Below are 17278 nucleotides of genomic sequence, written 5' to 3' on the forward strand. Positions count from 1 at the left end.
TAGCATAAGATTTCCTTAGTTCTTATCAAACTACAGTAAAAATTCTTTTTTTTTTAAATTATAAGATTCTAATGAGTAATTTGTACAAAACAGTGATATTAACTTATTCTTGATTTAATTATTGAAATGGTAAAATAACGCAAGAGACTGCTAAATCGCAAGAACAGCCATTGCTCATACTATAGAAACCTGGTTGAATCTGTAATCTGTACAAATATTGTGCTGAATCCCACTTGAGATGATAGTTATAGACGGCTTTTTGTACATTCATTTATGTACATATTATTTTTCAAATAAACATTGTTTTAATTACATATAATATATTTTTTATTTTGTTTAAAGCATCCCTTTATTTTATTAAAATTAAGTACATATAATTGGATGGCTGGCCCTACCATGTTTTCTGTTTTATTTATAAGTCTCTAAGTATCAGCATGATAACCTGTACATCTATTTGTATTCGAAATAAATAAAATAAAATATCAATTATTAATTAGTCCTAAAATATTCGTTCGTTATTTTTATTCCAAAATATTTAAGTAAAATTATGTATTTCACCATTTACCAAAATTAAAGAGCAAAGTTCAAGGAAGTATATTATTTATTTATTATTCTATGGATTTACAAATCCGCATCATTAGTTTTTTTTCCATATAACATACTTTCAAGCTCTTAAAATTACATTCATAAGGCAATAAAAATAGTTTCTCATAGCCATTAACAAAATAATAATAATTTATTGAACTTTTCTCACAAATGAACTTTGATAATAGTAAATATGTTTAGTAGACTCAAATCAGTGTTTGATTTCGTAAATTATAAGTTTTAATATGGAGTTCTACAAAATAAACACTAAATCAATATCATGATCATGAAAATAGTCCTGAAATCAAAATCTTTTAAATACGAGTATGCACGGACAAAACGATTTTTAAATAAATATTTGCGTTCGTATATTACCGTATGTATGTACCGACCAGTGGCGAGCCGTGATTTATTTTATAGGTAATCTATTAAAAATGTTCATTAATTTGTACTACATATAAGTACTTACATGACATGTAAGTAATGTAATTATAAATGACAATTTTTTTTGTGGTTCTGTGAAAATCAACTCAAACAACAATTATTATTAACCACGCAATAAACGTAGCTTTATTCTACAATATTTTAATACAATACGTGTACAAAAGTTTATTAACAAATACCACAATGACATTTCACAGATATTTTCATTGTGATCTGTCATCGACAGTACTGTCGAGACTTGAGCACTGGCCGATTTCTTTTAAAATTAATAATGCCTAAAACGGCCACTGCAAACGCCACCTGTCCTATGTGATACATAATATGTCAACGGTATCCCATCAAAGAAAAATAGTCCTTCGGAAATAATGTTCGAAATACTAGTTTCCAAATAGAGAATCTTCTAAAAATATTTGTAATCTGCAAGTTTGTTTTAGTACTAAAAAAGCCGACTTGGGTTAAAGACGAAAAATACAGTGTACTTTTTTGTATGGAAGAATAAGCTGAGGTAATCGGCTAGTTTCATCGTTTAGTAAGAATGGGCTGGGCGCACTTCATAGATATTTTTTATAGAAAGATATAAACGGTGATTTATAATAAATACCAATTACTTTATTTATTTTACCAATAAACATGGTTAATATAAATTATTATTATTAAAAGTCAAATATAATGGTAAGCTGTGCATAATCGCTTACTTTGACGATTCGCCTCTGGTACCGACCGTCTTGTATGTACTGACAAAACGATTTTTCCCAAATATTTCAATTTTGGCGGCCATTTTCAACGAGTTGTAAATAACTCACTATTAGAAAATGAAAATCAAGTTGGGGTAGAGTGGAGCTCAAACCCTGGACCTGATCCGAGAGTCCGCAACACTAGCCACGGGACCACAACCCGATTAAAAAATATTTTATTTATAAAATTTATATTTACAGCACTAACCTTCAGAATATTATTTAACTAATGCTCGAATATTTCGACACTCAACTTAAACCCCAGGGATGTGTTAAGTTTAAACTTCAAACAATACAAATAATACCACTAATAAATTATTTTTTTTATGCACTAACTTATTTACATAACACGGATTGTCTAGAATCTTCACTGTTTTATTGCATTACTTCGTATTCATTACTATAAAAGTATTGAATCTGAAAAAAAAAACTAAATAAACACACCTATAAGAGTTTCGACGCGAATGAAATAAAAATGTAAATATTAGGTGGTTGGAAACTTAAGAATTTTGCGTCCTAAAACATACTTTTATTTTAAACCAATCTACAGGTTTAGTTAATTAACCCTTATAGATTGATTAATAAATAGTAATGAAATAAGAAATACAAAATGTGTTTAAAAGAACACTAAACAATGAACAACACAAGATTCAAAATGCCTTAATATATTAAATTATTTTCCCAGAAAGACAAGGCATTTCATTGTATTAAAAAACAAAAAAAACTCAAATCAAATGCAATTTAACGCTCCTACTTTCCTTCACTCATCCTCTACTGTTTGTTGTTATTTATTTTCATTTAATTTTTATCAACAACCTTATTTTTTATAATTTATTATAGATTTTTTCCAATTGTTTGAACGATCGCTTTATTTTATTAAACTTAAGTGAATACATGCGAGTATAGATACATATATAGTATATATATTCGCGTGACAAGAAATAACTATTTATTCCACCTGCCAGTCTGTAGCTCTAACTTTGCACAACACTCTTTCCTCTATCGTTCTTGATCTAACCATAATGCTTTTTTTTCACCTGTTCATATATTTTACATGCCCCTTAATTTATTGAAAAATAAATTAAAATTCATTCTTTCTGGCTGCGATACGATCCCACTTGCTATTTAATGATGCTTACACTTACACACCTGAACACTTACTCGCACTCAAATACACACAAACACACCTCTACATTTACTCTCATACAAATACACATAAACACACCCTTTTGTTGTACCACAATTTAATGTATATGATTCTTATTTAGAAACTTCGCTGGTCTGTCTTTATACCGTATTTTTTTTAATGTTATTATATCATTGTCGACTGTTTGTTTCTTCAAAATAAATAAATAAATAGTTGGTTGGCAGGTTCCACTATGCGTTTTCTTTTCGGTTTTATTTATTTAAGTATAAGCATTAAAATCTGTGCATCTGTTTGTATTCTCAATCAAATAAAAAAGTTTTTTTAGTAACAAAGTATTGATTTAAAAAAAAAAACAATTAAAAACGCTTGTATAAGAGTTCCGACCCGAAAGAATGAAAAAAAAACGTTAGAATTCCGCTTTCTAAAATACAAATGAAAACAAACATCAAAATACACAAATATACAAATGCAATTTTCCACTCTCACTTTCCTTCAATCATCCTTTACCACTCCTTATCAATTTCCTTCTTTTCCTTCCCACTATCTCCTTGTTTTGTCCATATTTATCTTATTTTAATATACAGTATATTTATTATTTAAAAGTTTAAACTTTAAGCCGTCGTCGCTTTATTACAGTATTATTTAGTGAATACATATTAATTGGATGGCAGGCCCTACTATTTATTGTTTACACATTTTATATAATTTTTAAAAATATTAATTTAACCCGTACATCTGTTTGAATTCGAAATAAATAAAATAAAATAAAAATACACGTATTGCACTTACCCCGAGTAGTGGTTTTCGTAGGGCGGAATGGTTTTGGTGGTGACGGTGGTGATCTGCTCCTCCCGCTTCAGGCGCTGCTCCTTGCGCGGGACGACGGGGGACAGGGCGGGCGGCGCGGGCCCGCCGCCCCCGGGGCTGGCGGCGCGCGCGCGGGGGCCCGGGCTGCCGGCCCTGGCCAGCGCCTCGCGCCGCTCCCGCCGGCGGAAGGCCTCGTTGGCCTCGGGCGTGAAGAGGGTGTCGATGGGGTCGACGGGGTCGGCGGGGTCGAGCGGCCGGCCGGGGTCGGCGGCGGCGGGCGCGGGCCGGCCCAGCGCGCGGCGCACGAGGCTCGGGCTCGACAGGTGCGGCTGGCAGCGCAGCATGGCGGCGTCTGGCGCGGTGTAGGCGAACGGGCGCGAGTCGGGCCGCGCGTGGTACGGGATGTCGTCCGGCGCGGGGGGCAGGCGCTCCACGGTGCGCAGCATGTCGCGCAGCAGCGCGTCCAGCTCGCGCCGCCGCGCGCCCGGCGACGGCGAGCCCTGGCGGCGCCCGGCCGAGCTGATGCCCGAGTCCATGGAGGCGCTCAGCGGGCTGCCCGCGCCCCCGCCCGCGCCCGCGCCCCCGCTCTGCTCCTGCGTGGCCCCTCGCCGGGCCACCGTGGCGTAGATGGGGCCCTCGCCACTGCTACGTCCGGCTGCGAAACGAATGGTATTTTTAATAAAAATAAAATTACAGGTAAATTTGAATAATCAATTTTAATGTTTTCAAAAATGCAATGAACCCACGCGATGAAAATAATAGTAACGTATGTTCATTTTTCAAATTCTTCATTTGATAAATAGTGGTCTCATATTAGCAAAACTGCCCGATCGTGAGACGCTGTAAAGGTTTTAATTTTTTTATACGATATAAGAGAACAATAAAAAATTATGCATCATTTGTATTTCACTGCAAATCAATTTTTATTATTCTTTAATATTTTATTTACTTGTATTTCTTGGTGCCGTCTACTTACATTTTTTAACACTATTGTTTCTCTTTTGCATTGTTGTATTATTTAATACATTTAATTATTTATTTATATTATTTTGCCACTGTCAAATGTATGAACAGGATGTATTTGTTAAGTCAAAAATGAAAAAAAAAAATACCCGGCAAGATCAAACGTATACTAAGAGATATATATTATAACGTATTAAATCATGTATTATGTATTATACACATTTTTGTTAAATCTTGTTGTCCTGTTCAGAAAATTGTATTATACACGTTTTTCAGGGCCAGACCACTAAACTTCAGAGGAACATTCCCCATGGTAGGCTTTAAAAAAATCCTAATATTTTTTTTTCTAAAATGTCATTTAATTAATTAATTTATTTTTTGATCTCAAAATGGAGTAAATCTTGGACTAGCAACACTTTTCGCATACCCCTACCTCTCCCTGACAAAAATGCGACAAAAACGTATTTGACCAACGAAGCGATGCGCTCCAGACGTGGACGAGGGAAGCGGCTGGGTAGGAGAGGGGAAGGGGTTTGTAGAGGGACTGCTAGTCCAAGAAATTAAAGATTTTTTTCCGTTTTGAGGTCACATTTTTTTTTAAATGACTTGGAAAAAAATATTAGGATTTTTTTAAAGCTTACCATGGGGAACGTTCCTCTTAAGTTTTGCGGTCTGGGCCTGAAAAACCGTGTATATTGTGATGTGTACGTAATTGGTACTGTGTTAAGTTTATGTTTTTTTTAAATAATTTCATTGTGTTTTAGTAACATAGCGCTGTCTGCACAATGATAAAAAATAAACTCAAAAGTTACACAAGTTCTTAGTAGTATTGTCAAGATTTCATTATTTGTGAAGATTAATAAAAAGAAAGGCGAGCAGTGTACGCAGCACGTATGTATGCAAAAAAATAAATAAATTCATTTCCCTTTTCAATTTACGAAAATAAATCAATAAAATTCTTCATTTACAACATTAAAAACGACATCATAACTCAAGTACATTTAAATAATAAGTTTTTGTTTTAAAAATGATACCTTATAATATTAGGAAGGTTTTCTCTTGTTTTTGTACTTGCAAAGGTTGAATAAAAAATCTATGATAAATATAGATAAAGATATCAGTTGGTGGAATAGGTATACATCGTTACCTTGTTAGTAATGTATTAAAATGGGTAAGATCGAACATTCTGTGTCACAGTTCTCTGAATTTTTCGGATCACCGCGAAACGATTCTCAACTTCCGGCGGAAAGCTGAACAAGTACACAGCGGACAGATAATATAAGGTGCAGAAGACAATACTGGAGCCGTGGCGGCCTTGAACTATTACTAAATCCCCAAATACATCACTACTCCGAGCGTGAGTTCTGCGTTCTGTCCGATCCCCCCTAGCCCCGTGATCGCAGCCACCTGTCACGATGACAATTAATTGCCCCCAAACGTGACAAGTTTCGGGGAATCTGAAGCGTCCCACGTGTCGCAGACAGTGGGAAGTTCATTGTATAATTTTTCAGGGATTTAAAATTCCAAAATAAGAGCTGGGGCACGGGTTTTGCAAACAGATCGCCCCCCCTCCGGTGTTTCGCAAAGAGATCAGACAGCTACTTACTCTCTAGCGAAGTAAGTTTACGGAAGTTTGCCAAGGAATGAAGGAATTGAGCGCTCAGCTGCTTAGCTGTTTTGATCAAACTGCGTGTGATACTTTATCCCATATCTCGTATATCAACATCACGCGTACGTGAATTGTAAATACTGTATAATATACACGATTTGCGAATTCTCCGTGCATGTTTTGCATCGCGCAACTATACGTAATTTGTGGATAGCCGAAACAATTGGCATTCTATCGATGATTCCGATGATTTGTCGGGTAGCGGGTACATCGGTGAGATAGTCATCGCGCAGGAAAATAATATAAACGTATTTCTGTCTGCGATTTAATTTATTCCCGGGCCTAAAATGTTTGTGCAATAATGTATACGTGTTTCAACTACATACTGCTATAAATTTAAGATTTGAATTATTGTTTATTGTCTTGTCGAAGGATGCAAAACACGTAGAGAAAATATAGGTACGACTAGAAATTCAAATTCAATGTTGATAATGAAATTAATAAAGTCATTAAAGGAATAGTTCCGAGATATTTCCAAAACACTCACCCTGTCCATAAACCCACCCTCACACCCATATACACTCACACAGATATTCACATACCTACCAAAACCACACTCCACTCACTTACCCACGCATCCTCACACACAAAAACTCGCACACATGCACTTCTATGTATTAATATCTAACTGAACTGGATTTTTATAACTGTATTTATGTGGAAAACTGATTTGGCTTTATTTTATGTTTTTTTTTTTTATCTTGTGTGTATTTTTTTGTATCACTGTTGTTTTTCTGAATAAACAAAAATAAAATAAAAATACGTTTTTTTTTTAATGAGTTCTTTCATAACAATGCAACAAGAGGACCTTAAAATCATATAAGCCAAGCACTTACAGCCAATCTGCTAAACAAAATTGATTTTTTACCCTTGAAAATAGACGCACTATATCTGAAATATGTTATTTATATAAATTATTAAATAAAAAATAGAATCTTTTAACCAACTCTCCAAAATTAATATTTATGTCCCCTTTCGCGTGACAAGAAATAAGTATTTATTCCATCTGCCAGTCTGTAGCACTAACTTTGCACAACACTCTTTCCTCTATCGTTCTTGCTCTAACTATTATGCTTTTTTTCCATCTGTTGATATATTTTACATGCCCCTTAATTTATTTAAAAATAGATAAAGACTTATTCTTTCTGGCTGCAATACGATCCCACTTGCTATTTAATGATGCTCACACTTACACACACCTGAACACTTACTCCCACACAAATACACCTCTACACTTACTCTCATACAAATGCATATAAACACACCCTTCTGCTTTTTACTTAGAAACTTCGCTAGCCTGTCTTTAAACCGTATATTTTTATGTTATTATATCATTGTCGACTGTTTGCTTCTGTAAAATTAATAAATAAGACTGGAAAAGAAATCAAAAGCAATGTCCCAGAACTGCCTTATGTACAAGGGAAAACAGTTGTTTGTGAAAATGCCAAAAAAAAATGAATAAAGTATTAATATATTTCAAGTGAAATGTAAAGAGTATGTACTATGTGAAAAATACTAGGTTAAGTATATAATAAAAAGTGAATATATATAATTTAATAAACTATGTGTCGATTATGTCTAGATGTTTGCAGACAAGCTGGATTTCCTCCCTGGGCAGTTATTTAGATCTAAGTCAACAGATGGAAGAGTTGAGGAAATGTGGATGTTTAAACACAGACAGAATGGTAAATGTTACACAGTGTGTAAGTAAAGTGGCCACTTAAACCAGCCAATGATAGGTCATAGGCCCTGTAAATACCCAGACTTCCATATTCCCTTCTCATAATGTTTTTCCTCTCATTGAAACAAATTTAGTTATAAAATAAAGTTTGAATATTATTTACGTTTAAAGCATTAGCTTTGTAGTCAAACATTTTAATTAATGTTAGTAAATATTAGTAAATAACCACTTAGCGACATTTTAAGTCTACCGGTTTTGAGACGTACCCGTCTCTTCGTCAGTGGTAGTGAGTGTCCTGACGAAGAATGTCGCTAAGTGGTTATATACTAATATTTACTATCATTAGTTAACATAAAATAATAATCAATATAAAGTTTTGTTCCATATTAGCCATTTAATATTTTTTTATTATTGTTAACAGTTTTGTCAACATTTTTTTTTGAGATCAGCTTAGGAATCGTATTGAAAATTTTATTCATTGTATAATGTAGTGTTCTTTGTATAATAAAGTTAGAATAAGTAAAATAATACAAGTTAAGTTAATAGTTGTAAATTCCATACAAGTCATTGTCAAAATAGCTTTGTCTTCAAAGGTGTAAAAAATTATACTAATCTTCCTAATGAACTAAAAAGTATTAAAAATAATATATCAATAAATAAATTTAAAGTTAATCTAAAGAAATTTTTTGAACTCGTGTAAAAACAACATTAAATTTTAATTAGTATGAACGTATTATTGTTTGATGTTTTTTTCTTTATATATCCTATGTTTTCATTTTTCTTTTCATGTACTCGTATTTAAAATTAAATAAACTCTTATAAATAAACAACTAAAATAGTGTAAGTCACTCTCCAAGCACAAGAGTTAGTCTCTTTTTTGGCGAGTTACAGTGATAACATTTACTAGATGTGTAAAAGTAGTAACATATGTTTAGAATTTTACAAAAACTTGTACTCTTTATGAATAAAAAAAAGAAAAAAAAAGATGAAAATATTTTCTTGTAAATATTTTATTAGAATATGATTATCGTAGAACTAAATAAAATAGAATAAAAAATAATACATTTTAAAAATATTTATGTGAAAAGAAAAAGATTTTTCAAAAAACTGAACGGCAAGGTTATATTAGTAATAATAAATATCACGACTTTGATAGACATCACCTACGTTAGAAAACGATTAATTCTCATTAAAAATAGAGGTATTAAACAGCTGACATTTTCCCCAAAAATATGTGGAATAACCACGAAGCTCAAGAGTGTGACATCAACGCATTTTTCTTCAATAAGATCCTTAAGAATTATATCAAATGATATATATTGCGCCCGCCGCAGTCATGGTGAAATGATTTTAAATAATTAATTTATTTATTTTAATTCCCATAAAAAATAACAATGTGTTTTCATTGGGGGAAACCGTGGCGAGGACAATTAACTTTGACATATTTTTTACAAACAAGTATGCACATAGAAAACTTTACGAAAAAAAACTAAATTAACCACGCCGGTTTTCGGCCAAATAAATATAGTGTATGAAGTAGTATATAAATATGTAAGACAGGGTGATACAATATCCCCAAAATTATTTACACTAGCTCTGGAAGATGTCTTCAAAACTCTTGACTGGAACGACAAGGGTATTAACATCAACGGCGAACTCATTAGCAATCTCAGATTCACTGATGATATAGTCCTATTTGCTAAAGATGAAAAAGAACTGGTAAACATGATAAACGAAGTTAATACAGTATCCCTGAAAATAGGGTTGAAAATGAATGCTTCAAAAACTAAAGTTATGAGTGATGCAAACCAATCATGTAACATCTTAGTAAATGGACAAATCATTGAAAAGGTTGACAGTTATATATAGCTAGGACACGAAATAAAACTCGGGAAAGATAATCAAGAGGTAAATAGAAACAAGGCGAGGTTTAGCCTGGGCTGCCTTTGGTAAGCTCTCATATATCCTAAAATCTCCGAAATATTCACATTACTTAAAGAATTAACTTTTTGATGCTTGTGTTCTCCCTGTACTGACATATGGCTGCGAAACTTTTGTGTTCACGAAAATAAATTACACATACTATCAGTGACCTCTATGGAAAGGAGAATGCTGGGTATTTCGTTGAGAAACAGAAAAACCAATACATGGATTAGAGCGAGAACAAAGGTCACCGATGTGATTCATTGCCCTGCCAACCAGAAATGGAGCTGGGCTGGTCATATAGCCAGAATTGCAGACTCTAGATGGACCAAAAAAGTCCTGGAATGGCGACCCAGAACGGGTAGAAGAAGTGTCGGCAGGCCTCAGACAAGGTGGTCTGATGGCATAAGAGTTGCAGGAAGTGGTTGGTGCGGTTGGCTCAGGATAGGGAGATATGGAGACTAAAGCGGCAGGCCTATGTTCACCATTGGACAAGAGACGGCTGATGATGATGATAAATATATATACATATATCACTCTGTCTTTGGATATACATTTACCTCGTTTACTTCACATTTATACCTTTTCTCAACCACGCACGCCGATTATTCTGACTTTTGACATGTCCATTTTCAAGTATATGTTAAATTTGTCCCTGCCATGTTTTTTTGGTCTTCCTCGTTTTCTGCATCCATGCACATTTATATCGTAAATCCGTTTAGCCATTTTTGTGCCGTCCATTTGCGCTACATGTCAAAACCAACGCATGACTACTTTCTTGATTTTGTTTGGATTGACTGTTTTTACAATTTTAGTTTCAATATATTATTATTTTCTGGATGCAGTATAAGTAAAAACTGCCATTTTTTCCCAAATTAATAAATAAACACCATTACAACAATAAATAACGAGAAAATGTTTAAAAAGGCTATAAAAAAATATTGGTGAAGGTGAGAAGACGTAAAATGAAATGTGTCATTCGTTGAAATCTATTAAAAAAAACATCTGCTCCTTTGCAATATCAAAGTAAATGTATAGTTTTTAAAATATAGTCGGTCTCGCGGTGTAGTGGTCATCGCATTCACCTACAATAAGAGGTCTCAGGCTCGATTCCCGACATGGTTGACATGAAATATTTATTCAAAAATGTGTTTTTACACTAGAATATTTTATAGTCTTTGGACTAGCACCTGAAGCGTTAGACTTGTCATCTTACCTTCATGTAACAAAAATGATCAAGATACGCTGCGATCGGTGTAACAATGCAGTGCCCTATGCACCCTCAGGTGCGGAAAGGGAATGATGATGATGATATTGTTTTAGTGGAGAGTGGAAATATGTCAAAGATTTTAAATGCACAGTAAATTAAGTCCCTTTGACCGAAAGTTTTTTAAGTTTGTATTTGTTATGGTACTGATGATTTTTATAGTCTTATATCGACTCATGACTAAAATTACCTTTATACCGTTGCAGTTATTAAAAGATTAGGTGGATAAATGTGAAATTTACGAGAATAATCAAACATTACATATACATATGTATATATCTGTACCTCAGAGGCAGACGGATGCAAATCCAAAAGTCAAATGTTCAACAATAGCCTAAAGAATCTACTTTCTCTAAAGTGATTTCTGATCATTCAGAACATTAATTTGTATGTCCAGTAACTCAATACATTGGTTCTTTCATTATAAGACTTACATTTCTTCAAAATCAATTGACATGATCATAAACTGGATACGAAAATTAAAATGTCATTTCCTCAAATTCTGGATTTGCATCCGTCTGCCTCTGAGGTACAAATATTTCTACCGACATATTAAACCCATTGTATAAATTTTGTGTGTTTTGTTTTTATGAGAAAAATAAAAAATACTTATTTTGATTGAGCGATAAACAGAAAGTTCAGTGCAACGGGAAATCAGATACAAAAAAGGTTTTCTTTCGCGCGGTAAAAATAAGGGCTTTAATTTGTACGGCGAAGTTTTCCGAAAACGTATAAAAATGAACTACTTTGAACTACGTGACTAGTTCTCCGAAATCTATTAATAACGAAGTATTACGTTACGATACATTTTTGGTTACCGGGACGCCAACCCGCCAATCAGGACAACTCAGCGTAGAGAACATGAGGCGTCACAGGCGGAGTGATTTCGAAATCACAAAACTTTAAAGAATCATAGCGCTGATAATTCGGTACAAAAAAATATTTTTAAAAAAATATTGGCGTAGTTTGATAGTCTATCAACAAATATATAAAAAAACAATGTTTTGCTCGTTGATAAATATATTTTTTTCAATGACTTAATCACATTTCTGTATACCGAACATAACAATGTTTATATTGGCAATGGAACCAAACCAGTGTACTTGAACTAAAATATTACACAACACAACAGAACAAAACACATTTATTTATTGGTGTACTAAAAACATATGCCTTGAATAGTTTAATATATAAGTAGTTTAAAAAAAGCTCAAAATCAAGGCTACTATAATATTTAAAAACAATGTTCTTTGAAATACAAAACATGAAATCGTAATAACTAAAGTAACAGAAAAAACATTAATTTACCAAAACCTCGTCCAAAAAAGTTAGGTTTGAGTCTGCATAAAACACGCATATATTTATTATGTTATATGAAATATCTACTTTATGCCATCACTTATTAAAAATAATGGTTGTACGAGTACCTCATGTTTTTTTTTGCACTACAACAGGCCAGTAGGCCCAATTACAGTGGTGAATTACTCGTACATCACAGAACACCCAGGCTTGAGTAAAATTATATTTAATTTTTGTATTCTCACCGGGAATCAAACCCGGAACCTTCCGTGTGTGAGTCAAGCGTCTTGACCACCACACCACGGAGGCCACCTTTTTTTTCGTATGTTTTGATTATAATTTATTTATAATTTAATTGGCATGTTTTTAAAACCAATTATTTTTAATGTACCAAAAAGGACATCTCGGCAAACCCACCAATACTGTGGCAACAATACTTCGACTTCATATGGTAAAAATGCAGTCAACAATAGACTTCACACTCTAGGCAAAAAGTACCAAGACGTTGGTGACTCATTGCATGTTAAGTTTAGTACTAACAGGACGGCCATTCTCATTTCATGGGTAGGATAAGCTAGTACAGAATAGTTCTAGATAATTTTTTTTATCATTTAGTGTCGCTAAAAATTGTTGAAATTTCTTTATTAAGTACACCAAATTTCTCTTTATCATTTTTTTATATCAGTATGTATTTTTATGTATTTTTATGTATATTTATACTAGATGTGGTAAAAAAATGTAGCTGCTGTTTAATTGTAACTGTGTGAACAGTAATCCTTCCGAAACACCTAAAACAGTTTCACAAAAATAAATTAAATCGTTCAAAAAAAACAAACACTAAATTACCAAGCGCAGAAGAAAATAAAAAATACATGTATGTATTTTAATCCCGTATATTTCAATAAAATAAAATACCGAAGTTCCACTTATGGAAAAGAGTAATCAAAATATTTTATTAAGTTTTTTAATTTGAAACGTTAAATATATTAATAAACATACGTTTTTACAACATAATAATAAAAGAAGACGTAAAATGATTTTTTACAAGGGCTAATGGAGTTGTATGCTATTTTAAGATGATCATCAATTAAAAAATCGAGGCCAGTCTTCGCTTAATCTCTTGTTTTTTTTCTTCTAATATTCCATCTAAATCTCTCAACTTAATATAATCTAGCAAGATAGCGAAAACCTATGTATTTTCTCATCTCTGTGATAATATCATGTAACTTTTTAATAACAGGTGGAATACACAATAAAAAACAAGTCATATTTCGCTATTTTTAAAGTATGTTATGCTAATGTTGTAGAATAAATGTATTTAAAAAATCGGCTTAAAGGTGCTTAAAAAAAACCAAATTAATTGAAAATAACAGCTTCTTTTAACTGGGTGATAAGGCATGCACATTATTACTTTTTTTAAAAGTACATTATGTTATACGTATGAAATGATAAGGAATGTGGAATCAGATAATGAGTTTACAAAGAGAAAGAAAAAGGAACCACGGAAAGTAACAGGGATAAAAATATGTTTTTTAATTTAATCTTTAAACTACTTTCAGTTTTGTTTTTTTCCCCCTTATAATATTATTGTACTTGAAATAATCAAAATAGTTACTTGATAACCTTAAAAAGTAATTTAATATGGAAACTTCACCAGTCCATTAGAATGAAGTCTAATTTTGTATAATGATACAGAAAAAAATAAATTATCAATAAAACTTCTTGGTTTAGTTTCACTTTTGTTTATTTTTTTACCCACGTGCGCTTTCGCCTAAGAAGGCATCTTCAGGACTGATTTATAATTGACTTATTTATTACTGATTTATTTATATTTGAATCGGGTTGTGGTCCCGTGGCTAGTGTCTCGGACTCACGGCTCAAAGTCTGTGGTTAAAATCCCTCGGTGCCTCAACTTAATTCCCATTTTCTAATAGTGAGTTATTTACATCTCGTCGAAAATGGCCATCAAAAATAAATATTTGGGTAAATCATAAGAACGCAAATATTTCTTAAAAAAAAAAAAACTAAATCATAAACTATGGAGTTTTATCAAGATATATTTACAAAAAAACACAATTTTGGATTGTTTAAAACATTGTAATTGTACTGTGTGTATTTTTCCTGAACAAACGAAAATAATTTTAAAAAAATAGCGAATATGAACTTATAAAAACGATCAAATCATTCGTTAGTAATTGAGCAATTGAATTGCTTTAGTTCTGTTAGTAGGCTTTCTTGTATAATAGTTAAGATTATAGGCCAGTTTCACATAGTTAAAGGTAAGTTTTAAAAAATAAATTATTTCATTGTCACCTGTATTTTCGTAAAAAAGGTTGCTTCGTATTACCTTTTTCACACAACCTATATTGTGCATAAACAAACAATACAAATACGTAACAATTTACCATTTAATTTTATTTTAACCAAACTTTTTTTGGTGCAACTGACTGGCTGTTATTAATGAAATGAAATTAGATTTTCTGAAATCGGCTTTGTTCACCGAAATATATCGTAAGTAATTTCCCGTGTTGTTATTTGAACAAGTATAACACTGCCTTATAAATCCAAATTGGTCTTGAAGATCTCGTGACGAATAAATAAATACTCGAGGCCTAGAATAAATCTAGCTTTTACCATATATGTCACCAGTCCACAAACAATTTCTATTCTGTTCTTCTCGATATTTCACACGGTTCTTGTTATTTGAGTAATTATTAGTAATTTTGAACATACTTAAACAGATGTAATTTGCATAATATATCACGGTCGTGTGAAGGAAAACGTGACAGACTTGACTACGTATATTTCTGTTAATATAAAACTATACCTCTCATCACGAATAAAAAATTATCTATTGTATCATATTTGGTATCTTGATTTATTAATTCTTGATAGAAATTTGCCACGTGTAGGAGATAAATATAATGTGTTTAATACAGTTTTCGAAGATCTTCTAGGATCATTATTGCTTAAAAATACCCACCTCGTAACGAGTGCGAATCCTGGCACCTCACCAAAACTTAAAACACCAAACTTCTGAGTTTTGAGCTGAAATGCTTGAGAAGAATATTCGGTAAAAGGAGGTTCGATTTTAAAACTAACTCCTACAATGATTCAATAGACTTCATAACGAATGTTTTGAAGGTGCTGTGCCAGCGGTGGGTCTGGCTTGGACACGTGCTGTGGATGCGTCAGGGGAGCCTTAACCCAATTTATCTATATTCCACAACTGTGGCTTCCGCTGTTCTGGAAGGCAGTCGATGACGATTTTCCGGCTATATTTGTCTAAATCTTTAGACGCGGACTTGACATGAGAGGAGGCGAGAGTTCTGGCTGGCGATAGGGTCTCCTAAAAGCGTCTGGTGTGTCCAGATCCTCCACTTTGGAACGGACGTAGAAAAGAAGGAGAAGAAAAATACCCACGTGATTCATCATATAGTGCAATATTTTTTAAAGATTTGAATAATTTAATCATCAAAATAGCAACATTATTGAGTTTACTTTTTTAATATTAGACAACTTGGAAATCATGGAAATTAAAAAAGCGATTCATAAATAGGAAAAAAAAACAATATTTCTTTTATTCCGCTTCTGTCTAGTTTTGAAGATCGTTTCCATCTCACTCACTTCATATCTTTACAAAAACAACGTGAAAAAAACACTGGACTTCTTAGCTCCATATGTTTTGACATATTCGATTATATTTAGCAATCACTGTTAAAAATTAAATAAAATAAGATTCATTAGTTAATTATACCGTGATAAAGAAGCTGAATAACTGTTTAAAACAAAGTTGTTTATGTTTATTTTATTATAAAAAAAACGTTATTCCTATCTAATGTACGAAGCCTAGGTAAAATGTTAAATATGCTATTTACTATGAGGAGCAGGAAATCAAAATGACACAAACAGACTACAAAGACAGCAAAATAAACTCTTAAAGTTAGTTTGTGTTCTCCCTTATCTAACACTAACCAAAGAACTCTTTAAACAAACTAAACAATAACCATTGAGGTATAATATGTAGAGATACAACTCCATACAAATCTGAGCTAAAGGGTCGTCCCCCAAGGACAGGGATTGACCAGCGGAGATAGCAAATATCGTCACGTCGACTTTGACAAGCAAAACAAGTAGTACAGTAGAAAGCACAGACTGTTTAATTCGGCCTACTGTAAGTTCTATTCAGTATATCGCTCCCTTCCGCGTCATCTTTGTTTGTCGTTTTGCTTTACGCTCGACTAACTGAGCAGGACAGAGACAGGAGGTAATTCGCGAATAGTAACGTATTAATAAGACGTTTTTTGACATTAAAATAGTTATTTTAAACACATATTGATTAAGATAAGAACATTACTAGTCGGTGAAAGGTTATACCGTCGCGTTTTCAGATCAATTTGTGCAGTATCTTAGCGTATATTAAGGCATTTTAATAATTTTGAGGAGAAAAGTAGCTGGCAAACGCTCGCAACAGTCGCAACAGACTTAAATCCGTTCTATCAAACATAGACCGCAGGTTGAGGGAACATATTTCGCTTACGTTTACTCTAGTTTAATACCTCAATGACAATAACCTGTAATTGAAATTTTTAATAATAAGTAGTAAATAACTTTTTAATAATTGAATAAATTAGCCACTCATGTAATTGTACCCAAAGAACTAAAACTTCAAAACACGGTCACAATACGAGAACATCAGATCAATATCACAAACAAAATTCTTAAACGAAACAAGGACAGTCGAGACTTATAAAACCAG

The 17278-nt window shown here is 33.0% G+C and overlaps 1 protein-coding gene across 6 annotated transcripts in view; it reads right to left on the minus strand.

Moving 5' to 3' along the window:
• The window catches only part of LOC148280905 (tensin-2-like), a 194312-nt gene that overhangs the window by 39017 nt on the left and 138017 nt on the right, over window positions 1-17278 (minus strand). For all 6 annotated transcript variants that reach the window (XM_088227613.1, XM_088227611.1, XM_088227612.1 and 3 more), the window contains one exon: window positions 3700-4372. In XM_088227613.1, the coding sequence (XP_088083739.1) occupies window positions 3700-4372 (673 nt within the window). The remainder of the gene's footprint in view (window positions 1-3699; window positions 4373-17278) is intronic.

Source organism: Micrasema longulum, unplaced genomic scaffold (assembly GCF_059751315.1).
Source record: "Micrasema longulum isolate JH-2025_06_02 unplaced genomic scaffold, ASM5975131v1 h1tg000513l, whole genome shotgun sequence".
Classification (NCBI taxonomy): Eukaryota; Metazoa; Arthropoda; class Insecta; order Trichoptera; family Brachycentridae; genus Micrasema; species Micrasema longulum.